This window comes from Pristis pectinata, chromosome 40, assembly GCF_009764475.1.
Source record: "Pristis pectinata isolate sPriPec2 chromosome 40, sPriPec2.1.pri, whole genome shotgun sequence".
In the NCBI taxonomy this organism is placed as follows: Eukaryota; Metazoa; Chordata; class Chondrichthyes; order Rhinopristiformes; family Pristidae; genus Pristis; species Pristis pectinata.
Genome location: NC_067443.1, coordinates 1,160,200 through 1,174,165, shown reverse-complemented (window position 1 = coordinate 1,174,165; position 13,966 = coordinate 1,160,200). Strand labels below are relative to the sequence as shown.

Sequence of the window (13,966 nt, the reverse complement as noted above, 5' to 3'; positions counted from 1 at the left end):
TCAGGTTGGGTGAGACTAGAACTAGAGGACATAGGTTTAGGGTGAAAGGTGAAAGATATAAAGGAAATCTGAGGGGAAACTTCCTCACTCAGAGGGTGGTGCGAGTGTGGAACGAGCTGCCAGCGAAAGTGGTAGATGCGGGTTCAATTGTAACATTTAAGAGAGGTTTGGAAAGGTACACGGATGGGAGGGGTTTGGAGGGATATGGTCCGGGTGCAGGTAGGTGGGGCTAGGCAGAAAATCAGGCTGGCATGGACTGGATGGGCCAAAGGGCCTCTGCGCCGTAGGGCTCTGTGACTCCATGAGAGAGAGGAAGAGAGAGGTAGAGAGAGATAAGAGGGCAGGGAGGGAGAGATGGAGGCAGAGGCAAGGGTCAGAGAGAGAGAGGTGAAAGATAGAGAGTACAGGAAGGACGTGCCTGGAATAAAGGGCTGCAGTCATTGGGAGAGGCTGGATAAGGCTGCGTTTGTTCCCACTGGACTGCGGGAGGTTGCAGGGGGACCCTACGGAGGTTCATAACGTCACGAGGGGCAAAAAGACAAAGGTGGGCAGTCAGAATGTTTTTCCCAGGGCAGGGGAGCACGAAGCCAGGTTTAGAGGAATTTAAAGGGACCTGAGGGGCAACTTTTTCACCCAGAGAGGGAGTGGGTACATGGAACGAGGTGTGGCGGGGGTGGGTACAATTGCAAGGTTTAAAAGGCTTTCGGGCAGGTTGGTGGATTGGAAAGGTTTGGAGGGCCAAACGCAAGCAAGTAGGTAAACATCACGGTCGGCATGGACAAGGTGTTCCTGTCTGTCCCGTTCCTGGGCTCCAAGGAGAAGGACAGAGTGGTGGGGAGGTCAGTGTGGGGGTTACTGATCATCTCGGACATGCTCAGATCAAGGAGGTGTTGCGTCTCCTTAAGTGGACAAGTCCCCAGTAAGTGGGACAAACCGGGAAATGATAGGCCAGTGAGCCTTACCTCAGTGGGAGGGGAATTACTGGGGGAGATTTGTAGGGGTAGGATTTGGAAAGGCATGGACTTACTGGGAACAGTCGGCATGGCTTTGTACAGGGGAGCTCACGTCTTCCCAACGACTGAGTTTATTGAGGAGGTGACAAAGATAATTCACGGGGATGTTGGTTTATGTGGTCTTCAGTAAAGCTTTCAATAAGGTCCCTTATTGGAAAAGACTGGTCCAAAAGAATAAGTCACATGTGATCCACAGCGAGCTGATAAGTTGAATGCAAAATCGGCTTGGCCACAGAAGAGGGTAGTGGTGGAGGGGACTTATTCCGGCTGGAGGTCCGTGACCAGTGGTGTTCCGCAGGGGTCCCTGCTGGGACCTCTGCTGTGTGTGATGGATAGAAATTAGTTGGACAGAAAGGCAGGTGGGCTGTTTAGTAAGTTTGCAGATGACACGAAAATGAGCAGAGTTTTCAAAGGGTGCAGCAGATCAGTTGGACGTGGGCAGAGAGCCGGCAGATGGAGTTTAATCTGAACAAGTGTGAGTTGAGGTTCAAGTGTAAGAGGAAAGTCTACAGTAAATGGTGGGACTCTGAGGGGCACTGATGTACAGAGGGATGTTAGGGCGAGGGCCACAGCTCCCTCCGGGCGGTAAACAAGGCGTGCGGCACACTGTCCTTCATCAGCTGGGGCGCTGAGGATAAAATCGGGAAGCTGTGTAAAACTTCTGGAGTATTGTGCGCAGTTCTGGTCGCCCCATTACAGGAAGGGTGTGTGGTGAGGGTGCAGAAGGGGTTCACCAGGACGCTGCCTGGATTAGAGAGCATCTATAAGGAGAGGTCGGACAAATTGGGTTGTTATCTCTGGAGCAGCGGGGGCTGAGGGGAGACCCGGTAGAGGTTTATAAAATGATGAGAGGCACGGATGGAGTAGACATTCAGAATCTTTTTCCCAGGATGGAAATGTTAGATACTGGAGGGCACAGCTTTAAGGTGAGAGGGGAAAAGTTTAAAGTTTTTTTTAACACAGAGAGTGGTGGGTGCCTGGAATTGCTGCCAGGGGAAGCAGATACAACGATAACATTTGAGAGGCATTCAGACAGACCCAAGAACAGGCCGGGAATGGAGGGATATGGACCACGTGCAGGGAGACGGGATTAGTTTAATTTGGTCGGCACAGACGATGGGCCGAAGGGTCTGTTCCTGTGCTGTACTGCTCTGTGTTCTGACAGAAGGTCCCTAGTGGGGGTTCTGCTGTCAGGAGAGCAGCGACGTTGCCTGTCCGATGGGGCTGACTGATTGCAGTGAGGCCTTTGGCGCTGGGAATGGCGCTGGTTCACCTGTCCTTCCAGGCCGTCTGGAGGATCTTGCTGAGGCAGTGGGGGGGTTCTATCCCAGTGCCCGCTCCGTGTGGCCCGTGTCCCAGAGTCAGCCGCTGGCAGTCCACAGGCTTCGCGCCAGGTTTGAGGGAGGATGTGATCTTCACTCGCACTTTTCCTTGGACGGCTGAGGTCAGCGCTGGCACACAGAACGGTGTGCCGGGGTCCGGGTGTGCCGGGGTCTCACGGTGGGCTTCTGCTGTTGGACAAGCGGTGGCCAGGGTGCGACGTGCGGCGGGGGGCAGGCGACCTCGCAGATCCAACACGGAACGGTTCAGCTCAGGAACAGGCCCTTCAGCCCACCGTGTCTGAGGGCGCTGAATTAAACCAGAGGGCGGCGCGGTAGTGTGGCGGTCAGCGTAACACTATTGCAGCACCCGCGACCTGGGTTCGATTCCGGCCGCTGCCTGTAAGGAGTTTGTACGTTCTCCCCGTGTCTGCGTGGGTTTCCTCCGGGTGCTCCGGTTTCCTCCCACATTCCAAAGACGTACGGGTTAGGAAGTTGTGGGCATGCTATGTTGGCGCCGGAAGCGTGGCGACACTTGCGGGCTGTCCCCAGAACATGCTCGGTAGCGCAGACTGACGCATTTCACTGTGTGTTTTGGTGTACACATGCTCGGTCTATCTCTCTCTCTCTATCTATCTTTATCTATCTGTCTATCTATCTCTATGTCTGTCTGTCTCTCTATCTGTCTATCTATCTACAGGTCTACAGAATCATAGATGACCCTTCTCATCCCTCCTACGACCTATTTGTCCCACTGCTGTCTGGCAAGTGGTACCAGATCATCCGGACCAGAGCTACTAGACTGCACGACAGTTTCTTCCCCCAGGCTGTCAGGCTCCTGAATCCCCTGGAGACAGTTTCAGACAAATGCCCCGTCAAAAGCCCTGGTTTGCACAACGGCGTATAAGAACTTTGGCTGCTGCTGGACATGTCTACAATTAGTGCAGCACACTGAGCTTGTATTTTTCTTTGTCCAACTCGGTTTTGCACTAACCCTGCACTAAATTTGTATTCTGTATATTCTGTTCTTTGCACTATTTGCGCTTCCACTATTTTTTTTGTCTGCGTTTATTGTATGTCTTCTGTTCTATGTATGTTGTGTGAGTCTGGGGGAGACGACATTTTATAGCATGGATGAATGACTATAAAGTAACTTGAACTAACTATCTATCTATCTATCTATCTATCTATCTATCTATCTATCTATCTATCTATCTATCTATCTATCTATCTATCTATCTATCTATCTATCTATCTATCTATCTATCTATCTATCTATCTATCTATCTATCTATCTATCTATCTATCTATCTATCTATCTATCTATCTATCTATCTATCTATCTATCTATCTATCTATACATCTATACATCTATACATCTATCTATACATCTATCTATCTATACATCTATCTATCTATACATCTATCTATCTATCTATCTATCTATCTATACATCTATCTATACCTCTATCTATCTATACATCTTGACCCATCTCGCTCCATTCTCTGTACATTCACATGTCTATCTAAAGGCCTCTTAACCCTCTCCATCGTATCTGCCTCCACCCCCACCCCTGGCAGCACATTCCAGGCACCCACCGCTCTCTGTGTAAAAAAAACCTGCCCCACACTTTCCCCCTCTCACCTTCAGTACATGCCCTCTCATACTTGAGATTTCGACCTTAGGGAAAAGATACTGGCTGTCTGCTCTATCTGTGCCTCTCATAATATTATAAACCTCCATCAGGGCTCCACCTCTCCAGAGAAAACAACCCACGTTTGTCCGACCTCTCCTTATAGCTCGTGCCCTCGAATCCAGGCAGCGTCCTGGTGAACCTCTCCTGCACCCTCTCCAAAGCCCCCGCACCCCTCCTGTAATGGGGCAACCAGAACTGCACACAGTGCTCCAAGTGCGGCCTGACCAGGGTGAGTGTAAGCGAGTCTGGAACTCGAAGGCACAGGTTGAAGTTGAGAGGGGAGGAGTTTAAGAGGGGACCCGAGGGATCAGTTTTCCACACCCAGAGGGCTGGGGTGGGGGGGGGGGGGGTTTCTGGAACGAGCTCCCAGAGGAGGTGGTAGAGGCGGGCGCAATGAAAAGGCACCGGACAGACACACGGAGGGGAAAAGTGTGGAGGGATCCGGGACTAACGCAGGCAAACGGGAGCAGTGTAGACGGGCCGCACGGTCGGCAGGGACAAGATGGGCCGAATGGACTGACTCAGTGAAGTTGCTTCTGGAAAGGGTGCTCCCCAGTGGCAGAGGTATGCCCCAGGCCCTTCAGCCCATCGAGGCCGTCCCTCCTGAGGGAAGACCGCAGCCGGGAGATCGTGCGCGCCTCTCGGGAGCCAATGTGCCAGGGAGAACGGTGCCCACGGTGGCCCTGCTCCCCCCCCACTACCCCCCCAAGTTTGGGGAGCTCCGACCTCTGGCCTTTGGGTGGGGGGGTCCAGGGAGGACTTGGCCAGGGAGAGGCCTCGGTGCAGCTGACGGCATTGGACTGACCCTCGCATCGCCCTCGTGGTTTGAGGCAGCTACTACATGGCAGCTGAGGTCCGTACCTGAAACTCCCCTTCTCTGGGCTCCTGGTAGCGGAGGTGGGATCTGTCCCTCACCCCCTGGGATCCGGATGTTTGTTGGATGCCGCGGGGCCTGCTGACGGCGTGGACCTGGGGCACTGACGCCGGAGCCAGGGACCTCTCTGCGGGACGGGGCCACGGGCAGAGTCCCACTGGAGCCTCTCAGCGAGCCCTGGGGAATCTGCGGACGCCCCAGTTGTCAGCGATTCACGGAGTCGGACGGCACGGAATCAGGCCCTTCGGCCCAACTCGTCCCTGCCGGACAAGTGGCCTTTCTCAGCCAGTCCCATTTGCCCGTATTTGTGGCGATGAGCTGGACTCTGACCTCACGATCTACCTTGTTGTGACCTTGCACCTTATTGCACTGCACTTTCTCTGTAGCTGGGACACTTTACTCTGTACTGTTATTGTTTTTACCTGTACTACCTCAATGCACTCTGTACTAACCCAATGTAACTGCACTGTGTAATGAATTGACCTGTACGATCGGTATACAAGACAAGTTTTTCACTGTACCTCGGAACAAGTGACAATAATAAACCAATTCTAATACCTGTCACTTATCCATGGACCTGCCCAAGTGTTTGTTCAATGTTGTGAATGTACCTGCCTCAACCACTTCCTCTGGCAGCTCGTTCCATATACGGACCACCCTCTGGGTGAAAAACTTGCCCCTCAGTGTAGCAGTTAGCGCGACGCTATTACAGCACCCACGACCCAGGTTCAATTCCCGCCGCTGTCTGTAAGGAGTTTGTACGTCCTCCCCGTGTCTGCGTGGGTTTCCTCCGGGTGCTCCGGTTTCCTCCCACATTCCAAAGACGTACGGGTTAGGAAGTTGTGGGCGTGCTATGTTGGCGCCGGAAGCGTGGCGACACTTGCGGGCTGCCCCCAGAACACTCTACGCAAAAGATGCATTTCACTGTGTGTTCCGATGTACATGTGACTAATAAAGAAATCTTATCTTTAAATCTCTCCCGTCCCACCCTAAACCTGTGCCCTCTAGTTTTAGACTCCTCTACCCTGGGGGAAAAGACTGTGCCCGTCCACCTTATCCATGCCCCTCATGATTTTAGCAAGCTCCATAAGGTCACCCCTCAGCCTCCTTTGCTCCAGGGAAAACAGTCCCGGCCCGTCCGGCCTCTCCTTATAACTCCAGCCCTTCAGTCCCAGGAACGTCCAGGTGAACCTCCTGTACCCTCTCCATCGTGCTTGGTTCCCCAGTGCCCGTGGAGTTCCCTCCCTCCACTTGAGTGCAGCAGTGGGATTGGCCGGATGGTCCTCGCCTGGGGCCAGTACACACTCAGTGGGCCAAATGGTCTCCGGCAGTGTCGCGACGACTGCCATCCCCTTATCCCTCACCCTCAGGGGACGTCAGTGGCCGGTGGCCAGCGGACAGATTTAAGGGGTTTCCTGGGATCAGGAAGAGCTGGTGTCCGTCAGGAAGGCTCCTGGGTGGGACGTTCCCTGCAGGAGCAGGAAGGCGGATTAATCTGGCTCGTTCTCATGCAGCATGGATGGTGGGGGAAGGAGCTGAGGGGCCTCCTGCCGTTCCGTGAACTCCCGCGGTCTGCGGGAGGGACCTCGTTTCCCAGAGGGAGCAGGGTTGGGCAGCAACCCGGGAAGGGTGGAGGGAGGGAGGCAGCAGAGGGGGACAGCAGGAGGTGGGGGCAGGGGGAGGGAGAGGTGAGGAGAGGGGTGGGAGGGGAGGGAGGGGGGGAGGGGGAGGGGAGGGGAGGGAGGGGGGAGGGGGAGGGGGGGAGGGGGAGGGGTGGGAGGGGGTGGGAGGGGAGAGGGAGAGGGAGGAGGAGGGGGAGGGGGTGGGAGGGGAGAGGGAGAGGGAGGAGGAGGGGGAGGGGGTGGGAGGGGAGAGGGAGGGAAGGGGTTGGGAGGGAACGGGTGGGGGTTGGGGAGGGAGGGGGTGGGAGGGGGGAGGGAGGGGGTGGGAGGGGAGAGGGAGGGGGGGTGTTGCGACCTGCTGTGTACAGAACAGGTTGCTGCGTCTCTCGAGCTGTCGGTCGGTGCTGCTTGTGATCGGGTTGGGTCACCCCCACCCCCCGAGACCAGGTCTCACAGTCCCTGCTCACAGGGTCTGTATCTGTCTCCGTGGGAGCCTGGCCTTGGGGAACGGGAATGTGATTCAGGTTCATCTCACTGACTCTGAGAAGCTCCACACACACACACACACACACACACACACACACACACACACACACACACATACACACTCCCACACACACACACAGTGACACACATACAAACACAACAGACACACAGTCCCACAATACACATACAAAGTAACACACACATATACACAGTCTCACGCACATACTCCCACATAGACAGACGCACAAATACCACACACACACACACACACACACACACACACACACACACACACACACACACACACACACACACACACAACTGGGAGCAGTGCTGGTCACGGCCAATTCACCTCCCGACGGCCCTGCCAGTGACAGTTGCAGCTCGTTAACACGGGACGGAGGGGGAACGTTCGGGGAGAGGAGCAGAGGGATTGCAAGCACTTGTGATGCAATCCTTGCTTCTCTCCGACAGTCCCTTCGCCGGGAGCGTTCGGTGAGACAGACAGGCGAGAGACAGAATAGTCCCATCACCCCCTCCACCCCTCCAGCCCACCCACCACACCCTCTACACTGTTCCACTCCTGGGGTCAGACACAGGGTGAAGCTCCCTCCGCACCGTCCCATCACACACTCCCGGGGTCAGACACAGGGTGAAGCTCCCTCCGCACCGTCCCATCACACACTCCCGGGGTCAGACACAGGGTGAAGCTCCCTCCGCACCGTCCCATCACACACTCCCGGGGTCAGACACAGGGTGAAGCTCCCTCCGCACCGTCCCATCACACACTCCCGGGGTCAGACACAGAGTGAAGCTCCCTCCGCACCGTCCCATCACACACTCCCGGGGTCAGACACAGGGTGAAGCTCCCTCCGCACCGTCCCATCACACACTCCCGGGGTCAGACACAGGGTGAAGCTCCCTCCGCACCGTCCCATCACACACTCCCGGGGTCAGACACAGGGTGAAGCTCCCTCCGCACCGTCCCATCACACACTCCCGGGGTCAGACACAGGGTGAAGCTCCCTCCGCACCGTCCCATCACACACTCCCGGGGTCAGACACAGAGTGAAGCTCCCTCCACACCGTCCCATCACACACTCTGGGGGTCAGACACAGGGTAAAGCTCCTCTACATCAACCCATCACATGCAGTCGCGTGTGGCCATTTTGAGAGGACCAGTGAGGTCAAAGTGTGGGCCTTGGTGAGGACGGTGAGCAGTGACAAGGCAGGTCCTTATTTCTTCTCTCTTGTTCAGGTCACGGAAGGTTGAGCATTGGGATGCAGGATGCGGGGGATCAGGGACACTTCCAACGTGGGAAGTGTGTCCAGTTACAGCTCCCGTCAGACCCACACGGAACTCCCGCTGCAGTATCCGCATGGGGAAAATGTGACGGGTTGTGCGTGTAATGGTCACACTGTGGACGCAGGCAGAGGGGGGACGGGTGACCACCAGGCAGGTAGTGCCGCAGTCCCCTGTAGTCATGCCCCTCTCTCACGGGTACACGTTTGTGGCATCACGGAGGGATCTGCTACGCAGCAGGGGAGACATGTCTGGGAGAGCGGCTGTGGTTAGGATTTCTGACCGTAAGGGGACAGACAGGCATTTCTGCGGCCGCAAGTGAGGCTCCAGGATGGAGTGTTGTCTCCCTGGTCCTGGGGTCAAGGATGTCCGAGGGGGCTGCGGGACATCCCAAAAGAGGATGGGGTCCATGTAGAGTACCAGATCATGGGTGGGAGAAGAGATTAGGTCCTGCAGTAGGAGGTTGAGGATAAGATAAGTAGTAGATAAGATTTCTTTATTAGTCACACGTACATCGAAACCCACAGTGAAATGCATCTTTTGCGTAGAGTGTTCTGGGGGTCAGCCCGCAAGTGTCGCCACGCTTCCGGCGCCAACATAACACGCCCACAACTTCCTAACCCGTACGTCTTTGGAATACGGGAGGAAACTGGAGCACCCGGAGGAAACCCACGCAGACACGGGGAGAACGTACAAACTCCTTACAGACAGCAGCCGGAATTGAACCCGGGTCGCTGGCGTGTTACACTGACCGCTACACTACTGTGCCTGCCCTGGGCAGCCTTTGAAGAGTGGACCTCGATGGTTGGAATCTCTGGATTGGTTTCAGGGCCACACAAGCGGGTGAGTGGAGTATGTGTGGCTGGGGAGGGAGGGGGGTGCAGGGGCAGGAGGCTGTATGTTCCTGGATCATTGTGACCCTTTCTGGGGAAGGTGGGACTGTGGACCGGGGCCAACATCCTTGTGGGGAATGCTGGAGGAACTCAGCGGGTCAGGCAGCACCTATGGAGGGAGATGGACAGTGCTTTGTGCGTGTTGCTCCGCATCTGCACTCTCGTGTCTCTGTCCCTGTGGGGAGGTTTACAGGGCTGTCGGGGAAGGTTTAAACTGAGACGGCAGGGGAGAGGCACTCAGATGTCCCGATGGGGATGTCCAGTCACCTTGAGGAGAAAAGACTGGCAAGTCCAGCAGGCAGAATGGGGGGGTAAATGTACACGAGGGGCTCGATGATGTTGTTGCCGTCCCTGAGACATGGTTGAGGGATGGGCAGGACTAGTAACTCAGTATCCCAGGGGGCAGGACGTTCGGGGGAGAGAGAGGGGGGAGTGAGTCACTTCAGCACTGAGGGAGGAGATCAGAATCAGGTTTATTATCACTGCATATGATGTGGAATTTGTTGTTTTGAGGCTGCAGGACCCATTGCAAGTACCTAAAAATCTATAAATTACAAAAAAAAGTGCAAAAAAAAGGAATTTGACAAGGTGGTGTTCACGGACCATTCAGGAATCTGACGGTGGAGGGGAAGAAGCTGTTCCTGAATCGTTGAGTGCGGGCCTTCAGGCTCCTGTACCTCCTCCCTGATGGTAGTAACGAGAAGAGGGCACGTCCCGGGTGGTGAGGGTCCTTAGTGACGGATGCCGCCTTCTTGAGGCACTGCCTCTTGAAGATGTCCTTGATGGTGGGGAGGGTTGTGCCCGTGATGGAGCTGGCTGAGTCTACAACCCTCTGCAGCCTCTTGCGATCCTGTGCATTGGAGCCTCCGTACCAGGCGGTGATACAACCAGTCAGAATGCTCTCCACTGTACATATGTAGAAATTTGCAAAAGTCTTTGGTGACGTACCAAATCACCTCAAACTCCTAACGCAGTAGAGCCACTGGCGTGCATTCTTCATGATTGCATCAATGTGTTGGGCCCAGGATAGATCCTCTGAGATGTTGACGCCCAGGAACTTGAAGCTGCTCACCCTTTCCACCGCTAACCCCCCTCAATGAGGGCTGGTGCGTGTTCTCCCGACTTCCCCTTCCTGAAGTCCACAATTAGTTCCTTGGTCTTACCGATGTTGAGCGCGAGGTTGTTGTTGCAACACCACTTAACCAGCCGATCTATCTCACTCCTGTACACTTCCTCGTCGCCGTCTGAGATTCTGCCAACAACAGCGGTGTCATTGGTGAATTTACAGATGGTGTTTGAGGTGTGCCTAGACACACGGTCATGAGTGTAGAGAGAGTAGAACAGTGGGCTAAGCACGCATCCTTGAGGTGCGCCTGTGTTGATTGTCAGCGAGGAGGAGATGTTATCACCGATCCGCACTGACTGTGGTCTCCCGATAAGGAAGTCGAGGATCCAATTGCAGAGGGAGGTACAGAGCCCCAGGTCTTGAAGCTTGTTGATTAGTACGAGGGGATGATGGTGTTGAACGCTGAGCTGTAATCGATATAAACAGCAGCCTGGCGTATGTTTTGCTGTTGTCTAGGTGCTCCAAAGCCGAGTGGAGAGCCAGTGAGATTGCGTCCGCTGTAGACCTGTTGTGGCGGTAGGCAAATTGCAGCAGGTCCAGGTCCTTGCTCAGGCAGGAGTTAATTCTAGCCACGACCAACCTCTGGAAGCACTTCATCACAGTGGATGTGAGCGCTACCGGGTGATATTCACTGAGGCAGCTCACCCTGCTCTTCTTAAGATTGATGTCTTTTTGAAGCAGGTGGGAACCTCCGACTGCAGCAGTGAGAAGTTGAAGATGTCCTTGAACATTTCAGCCAGTTGGTCGGCACAGATTTTCAGTTCCCTGCCAGGTACACCGTCGGGGCCTGACACCTTGCGCGGGTTCACCCTCTTGAAGGATGTTCTGATGTCGGCCTCCGAAACAGAGACGAGAGATAAGATATCTCCAGGTCACAGAGTTGTCAGATGCTGTAAGGATTCGCACAGGTGTAGTGTTGTTCTCCCTTTCAAAGCGTGCACAAAAGGCGTTGAGCTCATCAGGGAGTGAAGCATCACTGCTATTTATGCAGTTAGGTTTCACCTTATCAGAAGTCATGGCGTATAAACTCTGCTACAGCTGTCGTGCGTCCGATTGTGTCTCCGTCTTCACACCGAATTGCCTTTTTGCTCTCACGATGGCCTTTCACAGTTTGTACCCTGGAAGGAACCCTGGATGACAAGGGATACTGAGGCCCTGGCCAGGAAAAAGAAGGAGGCGGGGGTCAGGTACAGGCATCTGGGATCCAGTGATTCCCTGGAGGAGTACAGGGGGAGGCAGGAGTGTACTCAAGAAGGAAATCAGGAGGGCAAAAAGGGGGCATGAGACAGTTTTGGCAGAGAAAATTATCCAAAGAGATTTTATGTACATTAAGGGAAAAAGGTAACGAGAGAGAATTGGGCCCCTCAAAGGGGACACCTTTGTGTGGAACCACAGGAGATGGGCAAGGTCCTTTGTGGATACTTCTGTGTTTTTACCGTGGAGAAAGACATGAAGACTTTGGAACAAGGGAAGGGAAATGGGGAGGTCTTGGGGACAGTCTGCATTACAGTGGAGGAGGTGCTGGGTGCCTTAAAATGTATGAAGGTGGACAAATCTCTGGGGCCTGACCATGTGTATCCATGGACACTGTGGGAGGCTAGAGAAGAAATCACAGGAGCTCTGGCTGAGATATCTGTGCCATCGTTAGCCAGGGGTGAGGCGCCGGTAGACTGGAGGGGAGTGAATGTTGTGCCTTTATTTACGAAGGGCAGCAAAGAAAAAGCTGAGAATTATAGACCAGTAAGTCTAACATCTGTGGTGGGTAAGTTACTGGAGAGGATTCTGAGGGATATGATACAGGAACATCCGGAAAGACAGGGGTTGGTTAGGGCTTTGTGCACGGGAGATCATGTCTTACGAACTTGATTGAGCTTTTTGATGATGTGACCAAGAAGGTTGATGAGGGCAGGGCAGTAGATGTAGCCTATGTGGACTTCAGTAAAGCCTTTGACAAGGTTCCACATGGCAGGCTGCTCCGGAAGGTGAGATCGCATGGGATCCAGGGAGTGCTGGCTGATTGGATACTCAATTGGCTTGATGGCGGGAAGCAGAGGGTGATGGTGAAAGGTCGTTTCTCGGACTGGAGACCCGTGACTAGTGGTGTTCCCCAGGGGTCGATGCTGGGTCCAGTTGTTTGTCATCTATATTTGGATAAGAATACACAAGGCATGGTGAGTTTGCAGATGGCACTATAATAGGTGGTACAGTAGACAGTGAAGAACATTATCAAAAATTACAGGGGGATCTTGATCAGCTGGGTAAGTGGGCTGACGAATGGCAAATGGAGTTTAATTCGGATAAGTGCGAGGTGTTGCATTTTGGAAAGTCAAATCCAGGTAGGATTTTCACAGTGAACGGTAGGGCCCTGGGGAGTGTTGCATAACAGAGGGAGTACAAGTACCTAGTTCCCTGAAAGTGGAGTCACAGACAGGTGGTGAAGAAGGCGTTTGGCACACTGGCCTTCATCTGTCAGGGCATTGAGTATAAAAGTTGGGAGGTCACGGTGCGGTTGTACAGGACGCTGGTGAGGCCGCACTTGGAGTACTGTGTTCAGTTTTGGTCGCCCTGCTGTAGGAACGATGTCATTAAACTGGAAAGAGTGCAGAAAAGATTTACACGGATGTTGCCAGGACTTGAAGGCCTGAGTTATAGGGAGAGGTTGGACAGGCTGGGACTTTATTCCTTGGAGTGTAAGAGACTGAGGGGTGACCTTACAGAGGTGTATAAAATCACCAGGGGCATCGATAGGGTGAATGCGCAGTCTTTTCCCAGGGTTGGGGAATCAAGAACTAGAGGGCACAGGTTTAAGGTGAGGGGGAAAATTTTAATAGGAACCCGAGGGGCAACTCTTTCACACAGAGGGTGGTCCATATGTGGAACGAGCTGCCAGGGGAAGTGGGTGAGGCAGGTACATTAACAACATTTAAAAGACACTTGAACAGGTCCATGAATGAGCAAGGTTTAGAGGGATACGGGCCAAAAGGGACCGGCTTAGATGGGAATCTCGGTCAGCATGGAGCGGTTGGGCTGAAGGGCCTGTTTCTGGGCTGTGTGACTCTGACTTAGACACCCCTCCATGGGAAAAAGGGTTTTACTGTCAACCGTATTATCCCTATCCCTGAGCAAAGGCAGGCATTGCGGGTGACATTTACCAATGCCTGTGATACAGCAGCACAACCTTTGGGTACACGGGAGACACAGGACACTGCAGAATCTGGAGCAAAATAACAAACTACTGGAGGAACTCAGTGGCTCGAGCAGCATCTGTGGTGGGGGGGGGGGATGGAATTGTCGACGTTCCAGGTCGAAGCCCTGCATCAGGACAACCTTCGGGTGTCTGAAGGTCAGGAACCCAAACTCAGTCCCAAGCTACCCTCCTGTAAGTTTGAGACTTGGGCTACCCACGGCGGACATCCCAAAGTACTGGAGGAACACCGTACACGCCCCCCCACACTCCGGGGGGTTGGGGTGGGGAGGGGGTGGTGTGTACGGCATTCCTCCAGTACTCCTGTAACCAGGCCAGGACCCCCGTATGGAAGCGCTAACTAGATATTAGATAGAGATTTCTTTATTAGTCGCATGTACATCGAAACACGCAGTGAAATGCATCTTTTGCGTAGAGTGTTCTGGGCA

General features: G+C 54.0%; 1 protein-coding gene across 1 annotated transcript in view; it reads left to right on the top strand.

Annotated features, from left to right (window-relative positions):
* Positions 1-6,706: 6,706 nt before the first annotated feature.
* LOC127587386 (RNA-binding protein MEX3B-like) overlaps positions 6,707-13,966 on the top strand; it is a gene marked incomplete at its 5' end in the record, with an annotated part of 14,445 nt that continues 7,185 nt past the window's right edge. The window contains 2 exons of the mRNA XM_052045685.1: positions 6,707-6,763; positions 7,486-7,506. Of these exons, the coding sequence (XP_051901645.1) occupies positions 6,707-6,763; positions 7,486-7,506 (78 nt within the window). The remainder of the gene's footprint in view (positions 6,764-7,485; positions 7,507-13,966) is intronic.